The sequence below is a fragment of the Oryzias latipes genome, chromosome 8, assembly GCF_002234675.1.
Source record: "Oryzias latipes chromosome 8, ASM223467v1".
Lineage (NCBI taxonomy): Eukaryota > Metazoa > Chordata > Actinopteri > Beloniformes > Adrianichthyidae > Oryzias > Oryzias latipes.
Genome location: NC_019866.2, coordinates 21,055,052 through 21,076,675, shown reverse-complemented (window position 1 = coordinate 21,076,675; position 21,624 = coordinate 21,055,052). Strand labels below are relative to the sequence as shown.

Sequence of the window (21,624 nt, the reverse complement as noted above, 5' to 3'; positions counted from 1 at the left end):
CGCTTACGTCTTCTGTGTATCCAGTGAACCTGCATAATATTTGGACAGGTGTTCCCTCATATACACTCACTTAAAGGGAGTAGAGTGCAGTTTCTGAGAAGCTGCACTCCTGGATGTGTAATCCCCAACAATAAAAAAAAACTGTTCAGCACCAATTTTCCTTTACTTTTAAAACTCTTCTTATTCTTTCCAGCCGGGAGGAGGCCACATCTGGTGGACAGATGTATTCCCATCACTTTCTCCCAGCCCCTTACTTTTTCTTCTGGGGAAACATGAGCTGAGATAATTCCCGCCCCACCACCATCTCCCCGCTGGACCACCCGCATTCGGAAACGCCTCGCCTTTTCTAAAGCGGAGCCACAAGAGAGCAAAAGAGGAGCAACGCGAGGAGCAACCTGCCCTCATCAAAAGGAGGAGAAAGTCTCTGAAGAACTTCTTCTTTTTTATGCCAATCTCAGCTGCAGCTCTACTCGTTGGGTTTCCAGAAACGTCTCCAAGAAACACAAGAAATCAGCTGTAAAGTGATGATCTCCAAATATCACACAGCAGCTTTTATTTGCTCTGTAAGCAGCACTTCAAATACAGCCCACTCAAAAGATGTCAAATAAAGACCAGTGTCTCCACCTAGTGGACATTCCCCAGTATTGCACCCAAACCCACAGTGTTTTAGACTGTATAGGAAAACTGGACTATAGGAGTGTGACATCACCCAAAAAAAATGACTTGGTTTCAGCTTCAACCAAATGAAGTCAAATAAGTTGCCATTTTTGGGGATGTCACCATATTGGAGCCAGATGTTGTCAGTAAACAGTGAGCTTGTTGGAAGGCCACACCCCTCCCACGTTTGAACGTCGAACGTGGAGGCATTTTATTGAACCTGAATAACTTGCACTAAAAATATCATTAAAAAATAGGATTGACAAAAACATTTTTAAATAAGGTATCAGAGGAAGAGCGCAAATTCTTACAAATAGAATGGCCAAGTAATAGCTTTTTCTATAGTAGCCTATGGGATTTTGGCTGCTTGGAACCAGCAGGTACTTCCTATTTGGAACACCAGGGTGGAGGAGCCACTCAGTCCAGTTCTCCTATACAGTCAACGGATGAAAGTCCTCCAGAAAAAAACTAACAAATCATTTTAGTGCACAGTGTTTAAAGCTGGACCTTCACATGTATGTGATGTGAGGAAACATTAGAGTGGCTGGAACAGAGATGAAAAACAATGACTTTTTTTTTCAAAATAAAAGCTCATATTTGGAAATTAAAAAAAACTACAGATCAAAACAAAAGTTAGTTTTTCCAGCTGTATAATGACCTCTGGTAGAAACAGATTCCGTCATAAAAGCCTAAATATTTCACCAAACAAAAAAACACCAAGTGTTAGTGAAAGAAAGAAACAGTTCCACACCAAAAGAACCAAACCAGGATCAGTTAGAAAGCCAATACCAATAAAGTTTTGAAGATTTTAAAGTCTAAATTTCTGTCTTTTGCATTAATTTATCATTCATGTAAATTAAATATTTTCAAATCTGACTTGATTTTATAAAGCAAAAGTCATCATAAAGTCATGCTTTAAATCAATTTCAAGCCCTGATCATGATACCCCCACTGCATTTTTCAATCGTTCTTGCATAAGAAACGGTGACCTACTTTCTGTGGATCACACCGAAACACTTAAAGCTCGAAACATAACAGGCAGTTTTATCTAAAAGCTGTTATGTGAGCTTAAGGCACTAATATTGCATCAAAGGTGCGGCTTCTGGAGAAGAAAGTAAAAATTGTGTCTTATTCGTTTTTCTTTTCCTTTCTCCTCCCCACCTCAGTGACCACAGAGCCCGCTGTGGCCCCCACCGCTCCTCCCAGCGTTCCTCCCACAAACAGGCCGATCAGAGAGCCGAACAGAGCCTCCCTCCTCACCAGGCTGGGCAGCCACCGGATCCAGCCCACCAGCTTCTCCCACCAGCCCCAGAGAAGAGAGGGAGCAGGGGGGTCAGGGGGGGCGGTGGTGGAGGAGAAGATGTGGTCCAGATTCACATCCAAGCCCCCGATGCTCCGTTCTGCCTCCAGTCGCGCCGCTTCCAGTTCTTCATCGGTCATCTCTGCCGTCCTCTGCCTCAGGATCTCCTGCTGCCTCTCCCTCAATCGCTCCTCCACCTCCTCATAGAGGGGGCAGCTGACGGCCCCCGTCTTCAGCGCCGCCTGTTCCACCTTTGCCAGCAGCCCCTCCACAGCTTTCCTGTCCTCTTCTCCCCCATTCCGGGTTTCCAGGGTGTGGTAGGAGCCGCCGCACCTTTCCACGAGCTCCCGGAGGTCTTTGCGCCACGTGACAATGTAGTCCTCCAGCTGCTCGTCCTCCCACAGCTCCTCCATGTGGGTGAAGAGCACGATGGTGTTCTCTGCGACGGCGGAGGGGCCGAACAGCGTCTCCAGGGCGTCTAGGGCCTTGGCCTCTCCATCCGCCGGCTGGTTCACAGGGACACAAAGCAGGAAGGCGTGCGGCGCCGGGCTGGACAGAGCAATGAAGGAGGAGATGACCTTTCTCCTGTCCGCAGAGCTCCAGGCTGAGTTGAACCAGGCTGGGCTGGAGACTACAGTCACCTGCAGGGAGGCACACAAACGCATTCCTCTAAGCAGCAAAATGAACAAAAACGTACAGCAGAACTTCAGGAGGCCGTGCCAGACTGTTACTTTACATTTTTAATGTCATGTTTATATGACGATAAAAGGTTACATTATTTGGAACATTTTTTTAGTTTTGAAAGAAAAAATAACGAAGAGAGCTGTTTTGATTATGACTATGCCGTTTTGAAGTAAAATATATTTTTAGAATTGTTTTTCTGGCAGGATTTCATTAGAAATTCAATCCATATATTTGATGAATCGATATTTCTTTCTGCACTTGGACTGATTCATGTTTTTCTTGATTCCCCCTTTTTTCTTCACCTGTAAAGTTTTTGTTTGTTTATTTTTTTGTAAACTAAACATTTTTGAGGAGCAAACACATTCATGTCATGTTAATCATGTGGGACTAACACTAAACTGGATTCAAATAGAGGAACAGCTCGCGGACAGGTGTTGCGCGTGCTCTTACCTGCGTCCCGCAAACCTCTCCGCTGAATTTACTGCACTCCTGAACGTCGGTGCTGCCCTGCGGATTGTCTTGCAGGCCCAGCAGGGAGCAGACCGCCGCCTTCCTTCCGGCATCTGCTGGGCCCAGCAGCACCAGCCTCAGTTCTGTGGGAACATTCATGGCAAAAACTGTCACGAGAAACGCACTTTATCTCCACTACGAACCTGCGGGCGGCTCTTGCGGGTAACTTTTAACGCTTAGTGTGGCGCGAGCGTCGCAGTCAGTGTTTACTTCATGTGCTGCTCGTTTGTCGCATACGTCATCACCGCGCACGCCTGGAATCAGTTAGAATTTTCCAAGAAAAGGGCAGCGCCCTTCACGAGCGCCAACTACACCCAGACTAGACCTCCTGTATCAATGACTCATTGTCCTGAATGCCCAAATCTACAAATCAAGGAGGTTCTTCCCCACTCCACCCGTGTCCCTTTCCACCGCCCTCCCCCCCGGAGTGTCCAGCTTACCGGAGGCGGACATTTGTGCTACCGCTCGCGCTGAATCAGAGATGAACTAAACTTCCGAGTTGGCCTTGAACCTGTCAAACTAATACAGCGCCCCCTGCTGGACAGACGGGTTAGTTTACATCATGACCACAAGAATCTGATCTAACGGGTTTACGAGAACATTACCATAAGAAGTAATTAGTTATAGTTACTCTTAGTTAAAGTTACTAATTACTTTATTCCAAAAGTTAAAGGGTATGTAACTGAATTACTCGAATATAAAAGCAACAAGTTATTGGTAAAAGTTACTTGTTAAGTTACTGTAAAAGAAGTTTCTTTATGTAAAAATTGAGATTTTTCTTATCAGTTTTATGTCAATAAAATAGGTTGAATAGATATGTACTTGTATGATTAAATATTTTATAGTAAGTATTTTGTTCACAACAAAAGTAAACTTTCAGATAACACAAAGTGTGTTCAGCTCAAAACATTGCAAACATACAATCTAAGATTTAAATGGTCTGGCTTACTTATTTTCTTCAAAAGTAAACAGTTAAAGATCCACTACGATGTAAATGGTTTTTTTAACATGTTTTTGTAGCATGTTTCTCAAGATAGGACATTTTTTAAGGAAAATTAGGCTTAAAATTGTATTTCTTTTTTCTAAATGTTGTGAATCAGAGGCAGACGAAGAAATGTTTCTAGAAAGAGGTAGAATTTGTGACGTGGAAAATACGCAGGGCGGTCCACTCGCTCCCTGCTCCGCTCCATTTCGATGCATCCAAACTGCTTCATTTATTGATCGTGTAAACTGGGTAATCTGAATTCCTTTATAAGATGTTGTCGTTCACCTTTTGCCATTTCCCTTCAGGGATTGTCTCAGGTGGTTTGGCAGAGACTTTTACACCGGATCCCTTCCTGACACAACCCTTATTTTATCCAGGCTGGGGACCGGCACAGGGAGACCCAGACTCGGGCCCTCCTTGTGTCTACATAGGTAAGCAGTAGGGTCTTGCCCAAAGACCCACATCCTGAATCCTAGTTTCAAATGCCTCCTACATGCAGGGAACTAAGCTATAGCCACTGTTAACATGTTCTTACTAATCCTTTTTTTTGTCATTATATCTTTTCTCCATTGCAAGATATTAAAGTTATAAACTGACCAATCAGATGCCTGAATAAAAGTAGGTGATCTCACATCGTCTGTTTGAAACTTAATTAGCAGATTTTATGTAGCCTGCTTAGGGGTGTAGCCTTCCAATAAGCTCACACCTGATTGTTAAGAATGGTTGCCATAGAAACATTACTTAGACTAATCACTGCTTACTAAGGGTGCACCAATTAATTTTAACGATTCGATTCATATCCTAATTTGTGGTTGATTTTCTGATTCTGATTCTCAACCCAAATGGTATTTTCCAGTATTGATTGTCATCGATTAATTTCATTTTGAAATAATTTTTTAGTGGCATTTGTCAATTTAATTACATTCTTCCTCTCAGACAGATCGATCTAGTTGGATAAATCGATTCATGGTTACCCCTCTACTACTTACTAATGTTTTCTGGTTTCAAATGGCGCTTTCGAAACTAACTAAATTAACTTGACTAAATTAACTTCATTTGGTTGAAAGGATGTGGGTATCTATGGGTGACATCACTCACTCGGTCCAGTTCTCTTATACAGTCAATGGGTTTACTGTAAAGTTATGTGGACGTGGCTCAATCTTTCTGTTGTTTCCTCAATATCTCCTCTTCGTTGTTGGTTTGTGGCGTTCCTACAGACTCACATCTGTCCCGCTGAGATAACAAGTCTCCCCAAAAAAAAAAAAAGCATAATTCAGCTGCAGATCTTCCCTCGTGCTTATATTCCTTCAAGAAAACACCAAAACATTTCCGGTTTTCCCTCCTTTAAAACATTCTCAGATGTCAAAGATCCTGATCATATTTCTAAAAGTCAAATCTCTGCGATTAGCTCGTAAAAAACTCTTACACTCACTTAAAAACTCTTTAACCTCCACTTACGAGGGGGAAGGAAGACGGAAAAGGAAAGGGAAAGGGCCTGAATGACCTTTTTTTGTATATGCTGTTTTGCAGATATTTAAATTGTTTCTTACTGTTCTAATCTAATTTTTCTAGTCACTGTGCTGCTTTTTCCTATATGTATGTCAACCAGTGCTGTATGCGATGGAGATGTCAATTTCCATGCGGGAACCTCCCAAATGGATAACTAAAGTTGTCTGTCTGTCTGTCTATCTATCTATCTATCTATCTATCTATCTATCTATCTATCTATCTATCTATCTATCTATCTATCTATCTATCTATCTATCTATCTATCTATCTATCTATCTATCTATCTATCTATCTATCTATCTATCTATCTATCTATCTATCTATCTATCTATCTATCTATCTATCTATCTATCTATCTAAAGCAATTCAGATTATACAGTTTACACCATCTTTAAATGAAGCAGTTCTCTGGTGTGCATGTAAACTGGTCTATGATCAATAAAAACCCTTCAGAGGAATTTGCACCAATTTTTTAATGTTTCAATGTCGGAGGTTTGATGTAACAGTGCACTGTTGAGTTTTTTTTTTTCCTTTACACTGCCCAAATTGAAATCCTGCATCCATAGTATATTAACAACGATATATAAAATAAGTACTTTGAACATGTTAATAAAAGACAGCTTTCATCAATAGAAAGAACACTTAAAATGTGTTGGCATAATTTACTTTAAAAAAAACTCAGACATACTTCTCACAGTCGCTCTTCACACGCGTTCTTCCAACACGACATAAAAGCAAACATCTGTTCATAAAACGCACTGTTGAACAGTAAAATCGAGCAGAAGGGACGCGAACAACAGCAAACTCTGGACAAAGTCGGACTTCAGATGTTCAGTGATTAGAAAAAGGGAGACGTTCCTAAAAAAATACACTTTAAAAACATGTCAGTACGAGAAATGTACAGATTTGGTGCCAAGCTTAAAGTCCGAGGGTTTCCCTGGCAATGGACCGTCGACAGCACGTCAGTTCAAATTCACGATCCTCGCTTACAGTCCAGGCATGATGTAGGCGATGTTATCCAAGGTGTTTGACTGAAAGAAAAGAAAAGCTCAGGTTATAGAGTGACTATATGCTTCATCCCCTTGTTACAGAAAAATATACATAACTCTCATTATTTCTGAATGATTCATTTTTTGGTTTTGAAGGGAGTTTTAATTTGGAAAACAACTGGATTCTCTCCTCCACATCCGTCTATGATGCATGTTGATGCATGCGAGACGTTCGCCTCACTTCTATACATTTCTTGCACGAAAAGAGTCAGTCTATGTGAAAAAGAAAATTTAAGAATTTTCCTGCAGCAAAGATAAACAATTAGCCCGGACCCTGTTAATTTAAGAAACTTCTTCACGAAGGATTGCCCTCTGTGTTAAAAACAAAAACAAAATGGGGTGGGGGTTGGGGGGGGAGGCAAAGTATGATGAATCTTTTTGCCTTGAAAGATGATCTGAGTCTGAAATGAGTTGTCTCTGTGCTATAAAGGCATTTTATGAAGAGAAAAAAGTACCTTTGCCTTAAAGGGCCTAAATCATGCAAATTCAACTTTTTGAGCTTTGAAATGTATTAAAAAATGTTCATTTCTGATGAAAACAACCCCAAAGCGGTATTCTGATCCATTGAGCATTCCTCTAAACTCCTGCGCTAGGAGCACCAGCCCCTTCTAATCACTGACAGTAAAATAAGAACAGGACCGAACAACTTCTCCCCCCCTCATGCTTCAAACAGGAAGTACCCGCTGGTCTCAGACCTCTATTGAGAAATAAACAGCTGTTACTCAGTCATTTTGTTCGCCAGAATAACCATTCTTGCTCTAATACCTTTTGTTAACATATTCCTGCTAATCCTAACATAGACAGGCCAATCACGGCTTACTGAGGACGTCTGGTACCAACACGGCGAAGGACACATCGCCGACAAATGGTCGTTTGAATTGACTTCTGCTAGCACCGCCCCCAGGCTAACACACACACACACACACACAAAACACACACACACTTTCTCCATGGAGCTAGCATTGATAGGCTAAATGCTTTCACTTTATATGCACAATATGCACAACCAACTTTGCAAAGGTTGGGTCAGTTTGTTTTCATGGGAGAAACGTAGATATATATATATATATATATATACACACACACACACACACACGTGTCCTTTAAATTAATATTATATTCAAAAAATCAGAAACTTTATCTTATTAAGGATAAAGCCCGGCAACGAGTCCTCTGTCTCCCTCCACCCCCAGGAATTGGATACCAACTTTAACCTCGACCAGCCTAATGTGTAAAAATGTCTGACATTAAACTGGTCTGTGGGCTAAAGAAGGTTAACAACCGCTGCTCTGAAAAACCAAAGGCTGACTTTTTCCAGCTAATCTAAGGACATTGTGCAGCCTTTTTGCAGGCATGCCGCATCAAACAGCTGCAACTGCAGAGAAAAGTTCACAAAACCTTTTCCTTTGTTAAGCATTAATATGATAAAAGCTAAACAGGAAACTCAGCAGCTTTTAATTCACCAAAAAGCTCAATTAATGTTAAAAAATCCTGAACACAAGAGCAGGGATACATTTTAAATCAGTTAAAAAATAAATAAATCCAAAATTAACTGATAAATAAAATAAAATGCTAAAAAAAGAATTAAATTCATTGAGTATAGTATAAGAGAGCCCAAAGTGGCAGAATAATGCTAAATAATGCTGATAGCAAAGGTGACACCCTAACTCAATAAATTAAAGATGGAAAGTAAAGATGTCTAAATAATGCTAATGCTAACAAATTGCTAATAAATCAGCCCAACAAAACAATCAAATATAATAATATAAAATAATTGTAACTGAAAAACCAAAGATTAAGTCTAAATTAGCTAAACAACTAGCAGGGTAATACAAACTTGAAGATTGTATTTATGAAAGCTGAACAAATAACTTTGATGTTTCAGTGGATAAACTTAAGTAAAGTGCAGTAAAGTAAAGACTGACATAGAGAGGTACAAAAGGATTCAACACGTCGTATCAAAACGTTACCAGGACGTTTCGAGGACATCCGTTTAGCTGTGGTATCTGTGCGGTGAGGCAGGTCAGCGGGCCCAGCGCACACAGGATGGAGTCCAGCAGAACAGACAAACTCCCCGACACCGCCACCATGCCCTGAAAGCAGGGAGGGAGACATCAGCGCGTTCACGGAAAAGTCCCAAAAAAAATCTTAGCCCAATGCTCACCTCTGTTTCTTGAAGCCGATGGCCAATCAGAGACAGAGACTCTCCCAGCAGCTGCAGGTGAGCCGCCGCATCGATGGGGTCGACGTCTGGTACCCGGGCGGGGGACAGGGACATGGTGCTCGGCGTTCGGGTGGGTGACACCATCGCTGCTCCTGCGCCCGCAGCTTCCATGACAAAGAGGAGTTTATGTCAGTGAAGGTGAAACGTTTCAAGGAAGAACATTTCAAATCCAGTTGCGATGACTCAACTTCTAGACAAAGAGGGGTTTACAAATGGGTCCGGCTGACGCCGTACTCACCTTTGCTTTTAACATCGATGCTGCTTTTGTGTTTCACGGTAGTGGCCTCCGCTTTGTTCTGCTTGTGCTGCAGGTACTGAGCTTTCTGCCTCCAGACCTGCGAGGATGAACAACATGCCGTGAGCAAACGTACGCTCTGATCCAGCAGACGAAGATGATGCAAACGTACAAGCTTATCTTTCTCTGGCATCGACTTCCACACCTCAGCCAGCTTCTTGCTAAGTTCCCCAAAGTCTGCAGCAAAGCAAAAACAATTATGTTCATGGTTCAGATCTGAAGGAGACTAATGTGGCGAGGAGCTTCGCTTACCAAGTCCAGGCTGCTCGGCGTTTATGTTGACCCTGTACTCCTTACAAAACACCTGGTATGCTGTCGTGTTCTTCTTCTTGGGCTTCCAAAAAAAAAAGACTTTAAGCTAAAAGAAGCCCAAACATAAAACCAACCACCAAAGAAGAGCAACTCAAAATCTACCTTTTCTTTATCCTTCTCATGCTTCTCTCTGTCTTTGTCATCTTTTTTCTTCTTCTTCTTCTCTGCTGTTGTGTTGTTGCCTTGGTGGTGGGGGGTGGTCACTTTGCTCATGGCGTACATTGGACCGACAGCGCTGTGGCTCACAGTGGGATGGGAGTGACTGTGGCTTCTTGAGGAGTCTGAAAGAAATTGTTCAACAAGAGAACAGTTCAGCAAAGCTCTGCCGTTGTCATTTCAAGGAGACGTGGGAACTTTAGGGACCGACAAACGCGCAGTTCAATCTGACGGCGGTGTTTCTGGAAATCACAGAAGAAGCCTGGAGTCTTGATGTTAGCTTAACCACAAAAATACCACAATGGATGTATTTTAAGTTGCTAACTTTGGAGAGTTAAAGTAGCTGCATTTCCGTTACACACATGCATACACAGAACTTTAGAAGTGTCGGAAAAAAAAACAATATAGCAATTACAATAAACCGTAAATGTGAATAAACACAAATCAACTCACGCAATAAATCCTTCCAGAACATTGGAACAGATGTGAACAATACTTTGGTTTACAGCAGATACGTTCAAATTTCTGCCACTAAGGCTCATCATCATCTATCAAAGGCGACGTTGGAGTCTTCTTCAGGTCATGGAGCGCTGAGTTCCTTTATGGCAGCCAAGACTTTGAAGTAAAATCTAGTGGAGAATTTTCCATAAGAGCCATCCAACTGTGAAACGCCTCAGGCCGAGCACAGCTAACATGAAGACACGTGTAGCCATGGCACTCATGCACTGACAAAAGACCCCCCCTCTATGAATAGATGGCTGCCCTAAATACGAAAAGGCACCAACAAAAGAAGAAAAAACATGTTCCTGTTTCTGACTATGCGTTGAACTGCAGCTGTTGAACTGCAGCTGCTGACTTGGGAAGGTAATTGTGATTGGTGTAAAGATGAGGCCATAAATGCTCTCATTTTTGCTTCCGGGTTAGTGGTTTAAAGTCACAACTGTTTTTTTCAAAATAGACTTGAGGGATGCAATAAGTTTCTTCAAACGTTTAAAAACTTGACATTAGACAAACATTTTAAACATAACCTAAAACCTAAATATATGTAAATATATATTTTTTTAAAAATATAACCAGTGCCCTATGATAAGATTTACTATATTTTTCTCTATAAATCATACATACAGAAGATATTAAGATGATTTCACCAAAAAAACATTGCATAATACTTGATAGAACATAGGAGTTGCTGATCTGTGCATAAACTCACCTCCAAATCCTTTGCTGTGCTTCTTTTCTTTTCCGCTTTTCTCCTGTCTGTCCTTTTCTTTGTCCTTTTTCTTCTTGCTTTTTTTGCTCTTCTTCTTCTTTTTAGACATGTGCGAGTACGAATCATCTATAACCAGCTCGCCAGCCTCCAGCTCTCCCCCAGACGAAGAGCTGTCATCCCCCATGCCCCCTCCGTAGTGACCTGTGCGAGACAGAAACCCAAATTGATTTGCAATCACGCCAAAAGCCACCGGAGGAGCCGCCTTCATTCCACGTACCTTCCACCTCCACCTCTTTCCCCACAATAGGGAGAGGCTCTTTACTCTGCTGCAGCTTCTTCTTGGGGGACTTTGACGTCTGCCCTCTTTCCTTGTCCTTTTCTTTGCGCCCTCCACTTTTGGATGAGTGCGACACAAACGGGAAGCCCTCCGGTTCCTCCTTCTCTGGAGACATGATCAGCTTCATTTTCAGCCCGTCAGCCTCACGTAAAGTCAAAGGCTCTTCTTTGGGAACTCCGCCATGAAAGAGAGACGACTTTGAAGATGATGACGAGTGCTTCTTGGAGGAAGAGGACACGGACTTGGAGTGTGAGAAGGAGTGGCTTCCTTTGATGCTCCCGCTGCTCCCGCTCTCACGCTTCCGCTCTTTGGAGGAGTGCGAGGAGAAGGGCGGGTAGGAGGGTTTCTTGTGCAAATGAGGACTGGGGTCTGAGCCTGTGGCAAGGGGAGAGGTAATGGCCTGAAGGAGGCCCATCGCTGTATCTGTCGAATGTGACGATGACGGGGAATGAAGAGGTGGAGAGCGTTCTGCAGACTTGTGCTTTTTCTTATGAAGAGGTGGAGCTGAGCCCTCGTGGTCTGAGAAGAAAACAAATACCGTTTTTTTTTCCTTATTGCCCGCCATCGACTCATGACTTTCCAGCTGTACAACCCCTCACCCCTGTAATAGTAGTCATCACTATGCCTTTTCTTCTTTTTGTGCGAGTCCCCACCCAACATGAAAAGTTCTGAATCCTGTTATGCATCAAGAGAAAGTCCATTTAAGCCATCACGCTCTGCTTCAACATCATGTATTCAGGTAGAGACAACAAACTTACCTTCGGCCTTTTCTTGGATGTCTTTCGTACCTGGGCAGCGATTTCCTCTTCCTCTCGTAACAGATCCTTGTAGGACCTCCTCTTCTCCCTCTGGCTTCGCCCGGCAATGAGTCCTCTGTCTCCCTCCATCCCCATTTCTGAAAGATTGAGTGAAGATCATTCCTATTTGGGTCCATTTCTATTTTTAAAAATGGCTATCTAAATAAATTAGTTTAATTTCTCACTTGAAAAAATAATAGAATTTTTTTTGTTTTTGCTTTTTAAAATATGTGACAGTGCAGAAGTGTAATGAGGAATGACTTTACTTTGCTCCCTTACCTTTTATTTCCTCATATGACATGGTTTCTTCTTTATGATCACCTGTCCTGGGATGTCTTGGTCAACATTAACAGCAGGTTCTCACCTGTAAGACAATCACGTGACAGATTATGTGAAAAACACCTCAACGTTTAGCTAAACAATTGCCAAAAGACAGTTTGTCTTTGATATACAGGCTGCTGTAGTGTATCAGGGGGGAAAAAAATCGAATTTTACAGTTTTTTTTTCTCTCTCAAAATATAATCTCTTTAATATGTGCATGGCGGCTCCCTTGACGGATTTCCCCACAAGAAAGCTGGTTAAGTCGCCATGGTGTAACCAAAAAGAGTATACAAGCAGCAATCCAAGAAAAACGACAAAATAATAAGCTAAGTTGTAACTGCTAGTTAATCAATTTGTAACAAACGAGTATAAATATTCAAAAATGAACTTCCCGCCTTCTACCGCAAGCATACACAAACACACCCCCTTTCTTTACACTTTGGCAGCTCAATGTCTCCCATGTGCCCGGCTGGAAAAATACGTGCCACCGACTTTACGTGCAGCTGACAGGCAAAACAGCTAAGGAAAGTCCGAGGCTTTGACTACTATGTAGGCCGAGGTTGGCTCAAGTAGAAAAAAAGCAGCGACTGACTTGAAGTCTGAATTGTTTATATGTCCACCGGCTCTATATTGTTTGTATGTATCGTTTTAATTGACCAGACGCAGACAGTAATGTGTTTATTCAGTTTTACTACCTCAATGGGATCGTCAATTTACGCGGGTCCGTCCGCCATCTTTGTTATCAGTAAGCAACAATACGTATCTGAAGGGGCGGAGCTTCGACCATTCGTCCAATTTGTGTGGAGGAGCCATCGACTGTAAAAACATGGGCGGGGCACCAGCAAGACATGAATGATTACTCCTACTTTATTACTATGTTCATAAAAAAATTTATACATTTTTTAATTCTTTTAAACATTTGATTAAAAAACAACAAACAATTGATTGACTTTTTTAAAAATACATTTATTTGACATACACGGACCAACACAAGCAGCATCAACGATAATTTGGCACTAATAGAACTAAAGCTATTTATTCGTTCACAATAATTTCAAATAACAGCAAAATTCATATTACTTTACAACAGAATCCACATACAAACAAGCACATTAAAAAGAAAACAAAAAAGACATTTTATAATATATCAAAACTTAAAAATCCTTAGAAAACTTTTCAATAATTATTTCCCAAATTAATCCAGAACTTTACAATTAAAGGCAAGAAAAAACAGGATTTATGAGAAAACATTCAATACTATTCTCATGCAAACATGTAAGGGCGTATTAATGTTCTGTGAGCTCCACTTCCATTGTTGCTCTTTAACAGAACATCTGCATTCAAAACAAAAGTCAACAAACAAAGCACTTTTTCCTAATACCTTTAGATTTGAAGCCAAATATTTTAACAAAAAAAGCAAATGTGGTACCAAGCACAGCAGATTTCTATAAATGGTGGCTTAACTTCATTAGAGGTGTAGAACACAGCAGGGCTTGAGGTTTGTGTTTGAGACCGATCCTTTTAGCATTAAACTTCAATTCTTGCCTGAAGACAATTTTTTTAAGGACCTGAGAAGGCCATCCTCCTCTACCTGTCACCGAAATTCTGTTTTTGGAGACTGAGGGATGTAAAGCTAGCCAGCAAATCAGTTACTTCATCCACCTGAAAGAAATAAAAGGTATAGTATAATGGATGGAACCAAATATATTTACCATATATTCACTATATATTCACTCTGAACAAACCCACCGACTGTCCAAAACTAAGGTTTAATGGGTGTTTATCATAAAATTACCAACCATCAGCTCCAACACCGTATAACTGTCAAGCATTATAGCAGAAGGATGATGGCTTGGGCCTTATTTGCAGAATAATTCTTTACACTTGACCACAAACTTCTTTGTCAACAATATTCTAGAGCACATGTATCAAAGTCATCCAAACCATCAAGATATTATATCTAGCCTGCAAGATAATTTTAAACTATTGATCATAATGGCCCAGCAATATCCCACGCAGGGATATATATTAAGGAGACTAAGGGATCAGTTATTATGACCTCTGACATTATTTTTTTGGACTATACCACATTGTACATCACAAGGGGGTCAGTCATCACCCTCTCCCTCCCCCTCATTCATGGTGCAGAAATAAATAAACATAACAGGATAAAATAACTAAGGGCAAAACAGAGTAAAACGACAGTGGCTCAGGCGGATGAGCGGGTCGTCCAATGACGGGAGTGAATGAATAATGGACACAATGTAAGCGCTTTGAGTGTCTTGAAAAGCGCAGATAAATTCAATCCATTATTATTATTATTATTATAAAACAGCCAGATGACAAAACATATAGACAAAGACCCACACTTTGCAGACAGCCAAAGGGAATGGTATCCCACAATTCCCCAAATTCCTTGCGCTGCCAGATCTGACAACAGGCCCAATCACAGTGTATCTGTGACCTTCACTATAACATTAGCCACAATCCCATCATGCAGTGCGTCAGCTGCCTTTCCGAACATACAGTAAGTGTTGCCAGACTGGGGGGACTTAGATTCTAAATGTGCAGGTTAAACTAGCTAACTAACTAGATCTATTTGGATTTGGTTCGGTGGTTCCCGGTTGAAACAGCTCTCAGCAGGGACGGCAGGTGAGCTATCTCCTCACCTGTAAACTATCTTCTCCATCGTGAGGAACTAATATTAGAGTAAAAATGTGTCCACAATCTGTTCTCTTAAGGCCTGTTCACACCGGGACGAATTCCGCCGGCGATTTTCGCCGACGTTTAACGCCTCGTGAATAAACAAAGTTCACCAATGAGAGTGTGCACACCGACGCGAAAAAACGCGTCAAAGCGTCAAAAAAAAACGCCTCGGGTTCGTTTTTTTTTTTTGACGCCTCGCGTCGATATCTATTCGACCAATGAGAATGGCGCTTTTGCACACGTGTCTGGAGCTTCTGAAGTTACAGTAAAACACAACTTGGGGGCGCTCAAACACAAAACTGCCTTGCTGAGCACACATACCAGCGAAGAAGATAGACGCCAAGTAGTGTCTACACTGCCGCAAAGCAATAATGACGGACATTCTAAAATATCCCCGAACCAAGCACCAGTTGGAGCTACTGGTGCTTAAAATATTCATGTTTTCTTTGTTTGATTCTGACAAGCGCATAAATACTTGCTCTCTTCCTCTGAGTGAAAAGCGACTTTAAGAAGCGTAAAGTTGCGCGGCGCCACCTTGTGTACAGGAGTATTTCTGTTTTACATTAAGCGCCATCTAATGTCAGGGAATGAAATTGCATGTTCACTCGGCTCATCGTCAGCGAAAATCACCTGGGCGTGAACACAAAAAACGTGGCGAAAAACGCTGGCGAATAACGCCTGGCGAATATTCGTCCCGGTGTGTACGGGCCTTTAATGTAATTTATTTGAATGACTTTCAATAGTTGTTAGCCTCAGAAATCACTGTATTTTGCATGTTTTCTTTACAATTACAGCAGCGAGTGCGAGGTGAAAGAGCGTAGGAAGCGCAGCCTCCACTGCGCAATCCTTAATAAACTGGGTCATCGCGTGTCTTTAATTTACTCAGCGTATGGTAATAAGTGTCGTTCTTTATTAACTATTTAACACTGTAGACATTTTAATACAAGTGTTTTGTTCCATATAACATCTATTTTACATTCGTCTGGGGTTTCTTTAGAGTTTGCATCTGCCATATAGACAGACGGTGATGCAGGCAGGAAAACGGCTGCACTTTTTCATTAATTAATAAACAAAAGATCATTTGTATTTGGATATGTATTTATGGAGAGCAAAATCTTTTGGGATATTTATAAGCTTCTCTTTTTTTTTAAGTAAAGAAATTTGAGTGTTTTTTCCATTTCTTTTAAAGTTTACTTTATTTCTAACTTGTATAAATCTGACAGAATATATTTTTGTGGAGAGCAACATATTAAAAGTTATTTAAGGTTTGAGTTAATTTACTCTGGAATAATATTCCTATGTGAGTTTTTTTTATTGGTATTTCTGTTTAAAAAAAGAGACTTTTTAAAAGTTTTAAAATTTTGTTTTAGTGTGATTGAGTTTGACACCCCTGTTCTAGAGCCAATCAAGAGCCTGTGTAGAAACTAAAAAGTATCCAAAAATATTCATTTCATGCAGAAAAGTTAAAAAGGGATAGAGGCTTTGAAACTGAACTGAATTATTGTTGTAGAGAGAAAGCAACAAAACTCCTTTCCCCTAAGAGGAAAGTGATTCCCACCTGCTCTTTGGTGCGTGTGTGCTGCAGCTGTGTTGAAATATGCTCCAGCCTCTCTCGAGCTTCACTCTGCCCCATCAGGTTCAGGTACTCTCGAAGCATCTGGATGATCTGCTCAAGAACACGAGGGGATCAGCTTCAGGAGAGGAGGCAGAGACCGAAGACTTTGATGCGTACCTGGGTGACTTCCCCCCTCAGGGTTTCTAGGCTGCGTGAAGCTCCCTCCTGCAAAATGTTCAGCTTAGAACGAGCTAGATGCAGCGGGGTCCTGCCCGCTCGGTCGAGGGCGTCCACTCTAGCCCCTACAGCGAAACAATGGAAAGAAATCTTCATGCAACTGCATCGTATTTAACCGAAATATAAGGATATATGGATTTTCAACAATAACAATATTATTTCAGATCTCAAAATTCTGTATTTTGTTGTCACTTGAGGCGAACAACAAAGTTTTGTCTAATTGTGGGTGAAATTTGATCGACTGGTTTTAATTTGTATAAAAATCTTCTCAAATCTAAAAAAGGGTGAAGGTTGGTCTCTTTACATCCATGTTTTTCTCAGTTCAAAAGACAGCTGATTTAGTCAAATCAAACACTCTTCACTTCAAACTCAAATGTCAGATAAACCTAAAGAACTGAAAACAAACTGTTGCTTTCAACCAGAAGCAAAAGATGACCTCACCTCCCCTCAGCAATGTGGTAATTACAGGCACATGGTTGGTACAGGCCGCTGCAGGAACACAAACATGCAAAGCGATGAAGCTTTATGTCTGTTTTTTAAGCTCAGCGAACTGAGAACTCTGCACACGGCTCCAACCGGACAAGTAGACGGCAGTCTTACCCAGATGAAGAGGGGTGTTCCCCAGACTGTCTCGCTGGTTGGGGTCGGCACCAAAGCTCAGCAAAAGTTGCACTGTAACACAAACAAGACATTTTAGCCAAACGGCTGTCAACTCTGCTAAAAGAAAGAGTAAATTATATAAATTAAGGCTGCAGATTTAACTTATACTACAGGTAAGAAACTGATATTCTACCATTAAAACGATGACAAGTGAATATTTGGTCGTGAAGGTACGCGACTGGCCGACTGCCCCACATGACTAAATGCGTCACCGAAGCAGGAAACGGCAAAATGTTTTTTTTTTTGTTTTTTTTTTATTTATTAGAACTTCAAAAGATCACATTCATATCCACATGAATAGAACAGAAGTAAGAGCATGAAGGGATTGTGTTTAAAAATGCTTTAGTTTTTCACATTTTTATGCAATGTTTTTGTTCAACCCATGGAATAAAAGCTGAAAGTCTGCTCTTCAATGGCATCTGAGTTGTTTTGTTTAAAATTCACTGTGGTAATGTACAGAAACTAAATGAGAAAGAATGTGTCTCTGTCCAAATAATTATGGTCTTGACTGTATATGATAATGTATGACCTTCTACACTCTAAAGACATTTTTAAAATTAAAACAATTAGCTGATTTTCCTACACAGAAGTAGGACGACTCGATGTCGGAGGCTCCGGCTTTCGCTCCTTGTGGGTGCCGCCCATTTTATGATGTCATTCTAGAGCCGGCCTCGGCAGCATGTCTGATTTTAAAAAAAAAATGTCCGTGTTTCGCCGCCAAAAAACAAACAACATCTGAACTTTTGCAAAGACAGATGTGCATATTGTGTATATAAAGTAAAAGTGTTTAGCTGAACACCACTAGTTCCACTAGAAAAAGGCTGTGTCACTTTGTGACATCACAATGTGAGAATCCGCTCGGTTTCATGGGTTGGGAGGGGCTGGTGCTCAGAGCCCAGGTTTATAGAGGAATTTTTAAATGCATGAAAGGATCAAATACCACTGTGGGGTCGTTTATAGTAAGGAATTAATTTTATAATACAAATAAAAGCTAAAAAAAAAGATGATTTTGCATGATATAGGCTAAATGAAGCCCGTTTTTTTTTTAAATAAACATCTGCTCTGCCTGATGCTGGGAAAAGCAGCTGGTGTGATTTTGATTCTTTGGGAGTTTGTAAGTGCTGCAGAGTGCTGAATCTCTGATGGACAAGACTAAGTTAGTGACACAGTTGCATCTGCACAACACAGAAGATGGGGACATAGAACAAAAATATTTTGATGAACAAAAGGAAAAGAAGAAACATGTCATCCTGAAAAAAGTTTTACATCAAGGATGGATGACCCGTGTACAACGTTTTGCTAGGGGAAGGAATAAAGGAGCTTGTTGGGTTTACATGGGGTAATGCTTCCTTGAAGGCGTTGCCATGCAAAAATTTATTCTTTTAGACTGACAAACAAATGGATCCTTATTGAATCCGTTAAAATTAGTAATCCAATCCAATGACGTTTGGTCCACTCTTAACAGTGCAGTGTCAAAGCAAATTAGACAAAATAAAGGAAAAAGAAATTCTCTAAATCCTCCAAGTAAACAATGTTCTTGTAGTGGACTGTTGTTCATGCAACAGAAAAGGAAAAAGTCAAAACAAATCAAACTCAATCGAAAATGAAGAATGAACAAGCAGAGGTGAGTTCCTTCCACCTACCAATGCTGTTGTTGCCGTTGCAGGAGGAGAAATGAAGAGCGGTTCTTCCCTTGTCGTCTGCAGCACAGGGGTCTACATCCTCCTCCAGGAGCTTTCGCACTACAAAAACACAACTCTTCATCCCTTCTCTCCTCACACCTCTTCATTTGCATTCCAAAGCAGCCGGTACCTGTGTCCATGTCATTGCTGTTGGCTGCATCCCTCAGTCTTTTTGCAGCTGTGGAGATATTCAAAGCGACAGAGATGTAACTGACATGATGACCTGGTGAACAGCAACAGCTAGCAAGCAAAAACAAAGAGCCACAATGTTTAGCAACAATGGATGATGGGTAAACATAATACAGCATTTGCTTATAAACTTGAGGTCCAACAACAAACCACAACCTCATGAAAGATTCCTTTAAGTTTCACAGTAATGATTAGACCCACAAGCACACACAATGAATTATGGGCGTCACTAACTTGCTTCCGGAATAATGTGTTTTATTAATGTGGCACAAAATTTACATAATATAGCTCTTTCCAAATAAAAAATATCTAAATAAAGGTACAGAAACTACAGTTAAAAAACAATACACACATTTAAATTATAAAAATCACATTATTATTCACATCAATATAAAGAAATTCATATTTCTTCATAATTCAGTAAAAGCAGATAAATGTAATTCCATTTTTTAGGCTTAACCTTGCCTTTATGTCCAATTACTAAATATATAAAATAACATTCTTCCGTTTTTTTCTCTATTTAAGGGTTTTGCTAAATTAAGGCAGCTCCTGGATTTAACGATACATTGTGACAAATTTGTGACAAACAGTGTGAAGAGGTTAAAAAAATTATAGCTTATAGCCTAATTTCTGTAACACAATCAGAAATACTGTATTATACTCTTTTGTAACTAAAAACTGGGATTTTTTTCATTTAATCTTGTGCTTAAAATAAAAAATGTAATTTGCTGGTAAAAATGAATTTTCAGGGAATTAACAGTTGTACTAACCTGCTGTAGGAATTGAATTTTTATTTTTATTTGTAAGTATATGTCTAATCTTTCAAATAAAAAAACACTTATTTATACTCAGTTTTCCAAAATGGAAATAATTCTAAAATTTTTTGACTTGTATTTTTTAAGACTTGAATTGATTTTTTTATTTTTTTTATTTTTTCAGGAATCTAAACGTTGCATCCAACTTTAAGTTCTTTTCTGAATGTGAATTTGCTGGGAAATTAGGCTCTTAAGGAATTTCAACTGTAAGTACTCATATGCTTTACTTTTGCTTTACTTTGGAAAAATATGTTTTCTTTAAATCGCTTATTCAGACATTAACAGTCATAGATGTTTACAAAAATACTCATTTTGACAGAAAATGTGTTTTAATCCTCTCAGTTTAGAAAAAAAAAAGGTATTGTTAGTGCACGAACGTTTATTTACACATTTATAACAACAACATACAAACCGTATGTTATTGTTATAAATGTGTAAATAAACGTTGTGAATAAATGTGTAAATACCTAAATAAATGTGTAAATAAACATTTATAACAACAAGATGATTTTAAAGGTAGTTGAGCTTCTTGAGGTGCTGTAAAAAAAAAGTTACAATAAAGTTTTTATATTCAAAAATTGTTGAACCTCACCGTAAATATCCTTCCCAATGGGTCCCAGTGTCCGCGCGGCTCGGTGCTGTCTCCTGGCCCTGCTCGCGGTTACCTTCCCCAGCCTGCTCGTCACTCCCGCCGCGTCGGCCTCGCGCCGCCCCGGGTCCCATAACATGTGCAGGTACCTGAGCTCTTTGTCGTCTCTGGGTCCGACTCGACCCAGAACCACTTTCCCCTCCCCTATGTCACTGATCCCAAACCCCACAGCGGGGCTCCCCACGTCCTCCGTCCTCTCCGCCTCCCCCGGCTGCACTAGTCCCTGCTCCACACGTATCTCACCCACAGCTCCACGGGCAACCTCGGAGCCAGACCCGCTACTATCAGAAGCGACGATGGCGCTCCACCCGTCCATGGCTAACCAGCATGAGGAAGATATTTTTTACATAACACGCTTGCAGTCCTCCAAACCCGGGAGGAAAACTACCTTAACCCGAGACGGAGTCAGCTTTGAATTCAGCGCCCGTATTTCCAGCTACTCCTGACGACATGTTACAGAGCGTCGACGAACAAAATCTGCCCTGAAGCTATTTCCGTTCCCGACAATATCTAAACACTGTTCAAAACAGCGGACAGATTTCCATTTACAACACCAAAATGTCCCCGTATTTCCATCCTAATGTGTGAAACCAGTAAGACGAGCTACTATTGCACCGTCACCAGTCCGACCAATCAGAATCTACGTTGTTTACCTGTCATTTACCAATAGAAACAGCGCAGCCACGCAGCCAATCAAACGTGCTCCTTCGTGGACCAATCAGCAATGGCACACTTGTAAAAGGCACAGTAACACAAAAAACTCGATATAAAAAAAAAACTGTAGT

At 40.7% G+C, this 21,624-nt stretch overlaps 3 protein-coding genes across 6 annotated transcripts; all 3 read right to left on the bottom strand.

Moving 5' to 3' along the window:
• Positions 1 to 517: 517 nt before the first annotated feature.
• On the bottom strand, positions 518 to 4,071 carry LOC105354632 (GTPase IMAP family member 4). 2 transcript variants are annotated; one of them, XM_011478559.3, is made up of 3 exons: positions 3,592 to 4,071; positions 3,092 to 3,234; positions 518 to 2,598 (listed from the first exon to the last, which is right to left on the bottom strand). In XM_011478559.3, the coding sequence occupies exons 1-3, from the start codon at positions 3,602 to 3,604 to the stop codon at positions 1,786 to 1,788; spliced, it is 969 nt and encodes a 322-aa protein (XP_011476861.1). In that variant the 5' UTR covers positions 3,605 to 4,071; the 3' UTR covers positions 518 to 1,785. The 2 variants fall into 2 exon arrangements, with proteins under 2 accessions (XP_011476861.1, XP_011476860.1); XM_011478558.3 differs by lacking the exon at positions 3,592 to 4,071 and having other exon boundaries at positions 3,092 to 3,554.
• A 2,028-nt stretch (positions 4,072 to 6,099) lies between these two features.
• Positions 6,100 to 13,124, bottom strand: hmgxb4 (HMG-box containing 4). Of its 2 annotated transcripts, none has more exons than XM_004071966.4 (13): positions 13,042 to 13,124; positions 12,305 to 12,389; positions 11,987 to 12,123; positions 11,828 to 11,903; positions 11,169 to 11,747; positions 10,892 to 11,092; positions 9,628 to 9,806; positions 9,466 to 9,547; positions 9,326 to 9,390; positions 9,157 to 9,253; positions 8,859 to 9,022; positions 8,665 to 8,787; positions 6,100 to 6,676 (listed from the first exon to the last, which is right to left on the bottom strand). In XM_004071966.4, exons 2-13 carry the CDS (start codon positions 12,324 to 12,326, stop codon positions 6,632 to 6,634), a joined length of 1,770 nt encoding a protein of 589 aa, XP_004072014.1. In that variant the 5' UTR covers positions 12,327 to 12,389; positions 13,042 to 13,124; the 3' UTR covers positions 6,100 to 6,631. The 2 variants fall into 2 exon arrangements, with proteins under 2 accessions (XP_004072014.1, XP_011476859.1); XM_011478557.3 differs by having other exon boundaries at positions 12,017 to 12,123.
• Positions 13,125 to 13,291: 167 nt separating this feature from the next.
• ankrd54 (ankyrin repeat domain 54) lies at positions 13,292 to 21,434 on the bottom strand. 2 transcript variants are annotated; one of them, XM_004071824.4, is made up of 8 exons: positions 20,783 to 21,432; positions 19,317 to 19,364; positions 19,148 to 19,246; positions 17,445 to 17,516; positions 17,286 to 17,333; positions 16,785 to 16,909; positions 16,611 to 16,718; positions 13,292 to 14,008 (listed from the first exon to the last, which is right to left on the bottom strand). In XM_004071824.4, exons 1-8 carry the CDS (start codon positions 21,153 to 21,155, stop codon positions 13,934 to 13,936), a joined length of 948 nt encoding a protein of 315 aa, XP_004071872.1. In that variant the 5' UTR covers positions 21,156 to 21,432; the 3' UTR covers positions 13,292 to 13,933. The 2 variants fall into 2 exon arrangements, with proteins under 2 accessions (XP_004071872.1, XP_011476858.1); XM_011478556.3 differs by lacking the exon at positions 17,286 to 17,333 and having other exon boundaries at positions 20,783 to 21,434.
• Between the last annotated feature and the right edge of the window lie 190 nt (positions 21,435 to 21,624).

Excerpts from the sequence above, each read along its gene's own strand:
- ankrd54 (XM_004071824.4), bottom strand. The coding sequence starts at position 21,155 with ATGGACGGGTGGAGCGCCATCGTCGCTTCTGATAGTAGCGGGTCTGGC. Across the intron at positions 17,334-17,444 it reads GAACACCCCTCTTCATCTGG|CGGCCTGTACCAACCATGTG; the intron begins GTAAGACTGCCG and ends GTGTTCCTGCAG. Across the intron at positions 16,910-17,285 it reads TACCACATTGCTGAGGGGAG|GGGCTAGAGTGGACGCCCTC; the intron begins GTGAGGTCATCT and ends GTTTCGCTGTAG.
- hmgxb4 (XM_004071966.4), bottom strand. The coding sequence starts at position 12,326 with ATGTCATATGAGGAAATAAAAG. Across the intron at positions 11,748-11,827 it reads TGATGACTACTATTACAGGG|ACCACGAGGGCTCAGCTCCA; the intron begins GTGAGGGGTTGT and ends TTTTCTTCTCAG. Across the intron at positions 11,093-11,168 it reads GAAAGAGGTGGAGGTGGAAG|GTCACTACGGAGGGGGCATG; the intron begins GTACGTGGAATG and ends TGTCTCGCACAG.
- LOC105354632 (XM_011478558.3), bottom strand. The coding sequence starts at position 3,250 with ATGAATGTTCCCACAGAACTGAGGCTGGTGCTGCTGGGCCCAGCAGAT. Across the intron at positions 2,599-3,091 it reads GAGAGGTTTGCGGGACGCAG|GTGACTGTAGTCTCCAGCCC; the intron begins GTAAGAGCACGC and ends GCCTCCCTGCAG.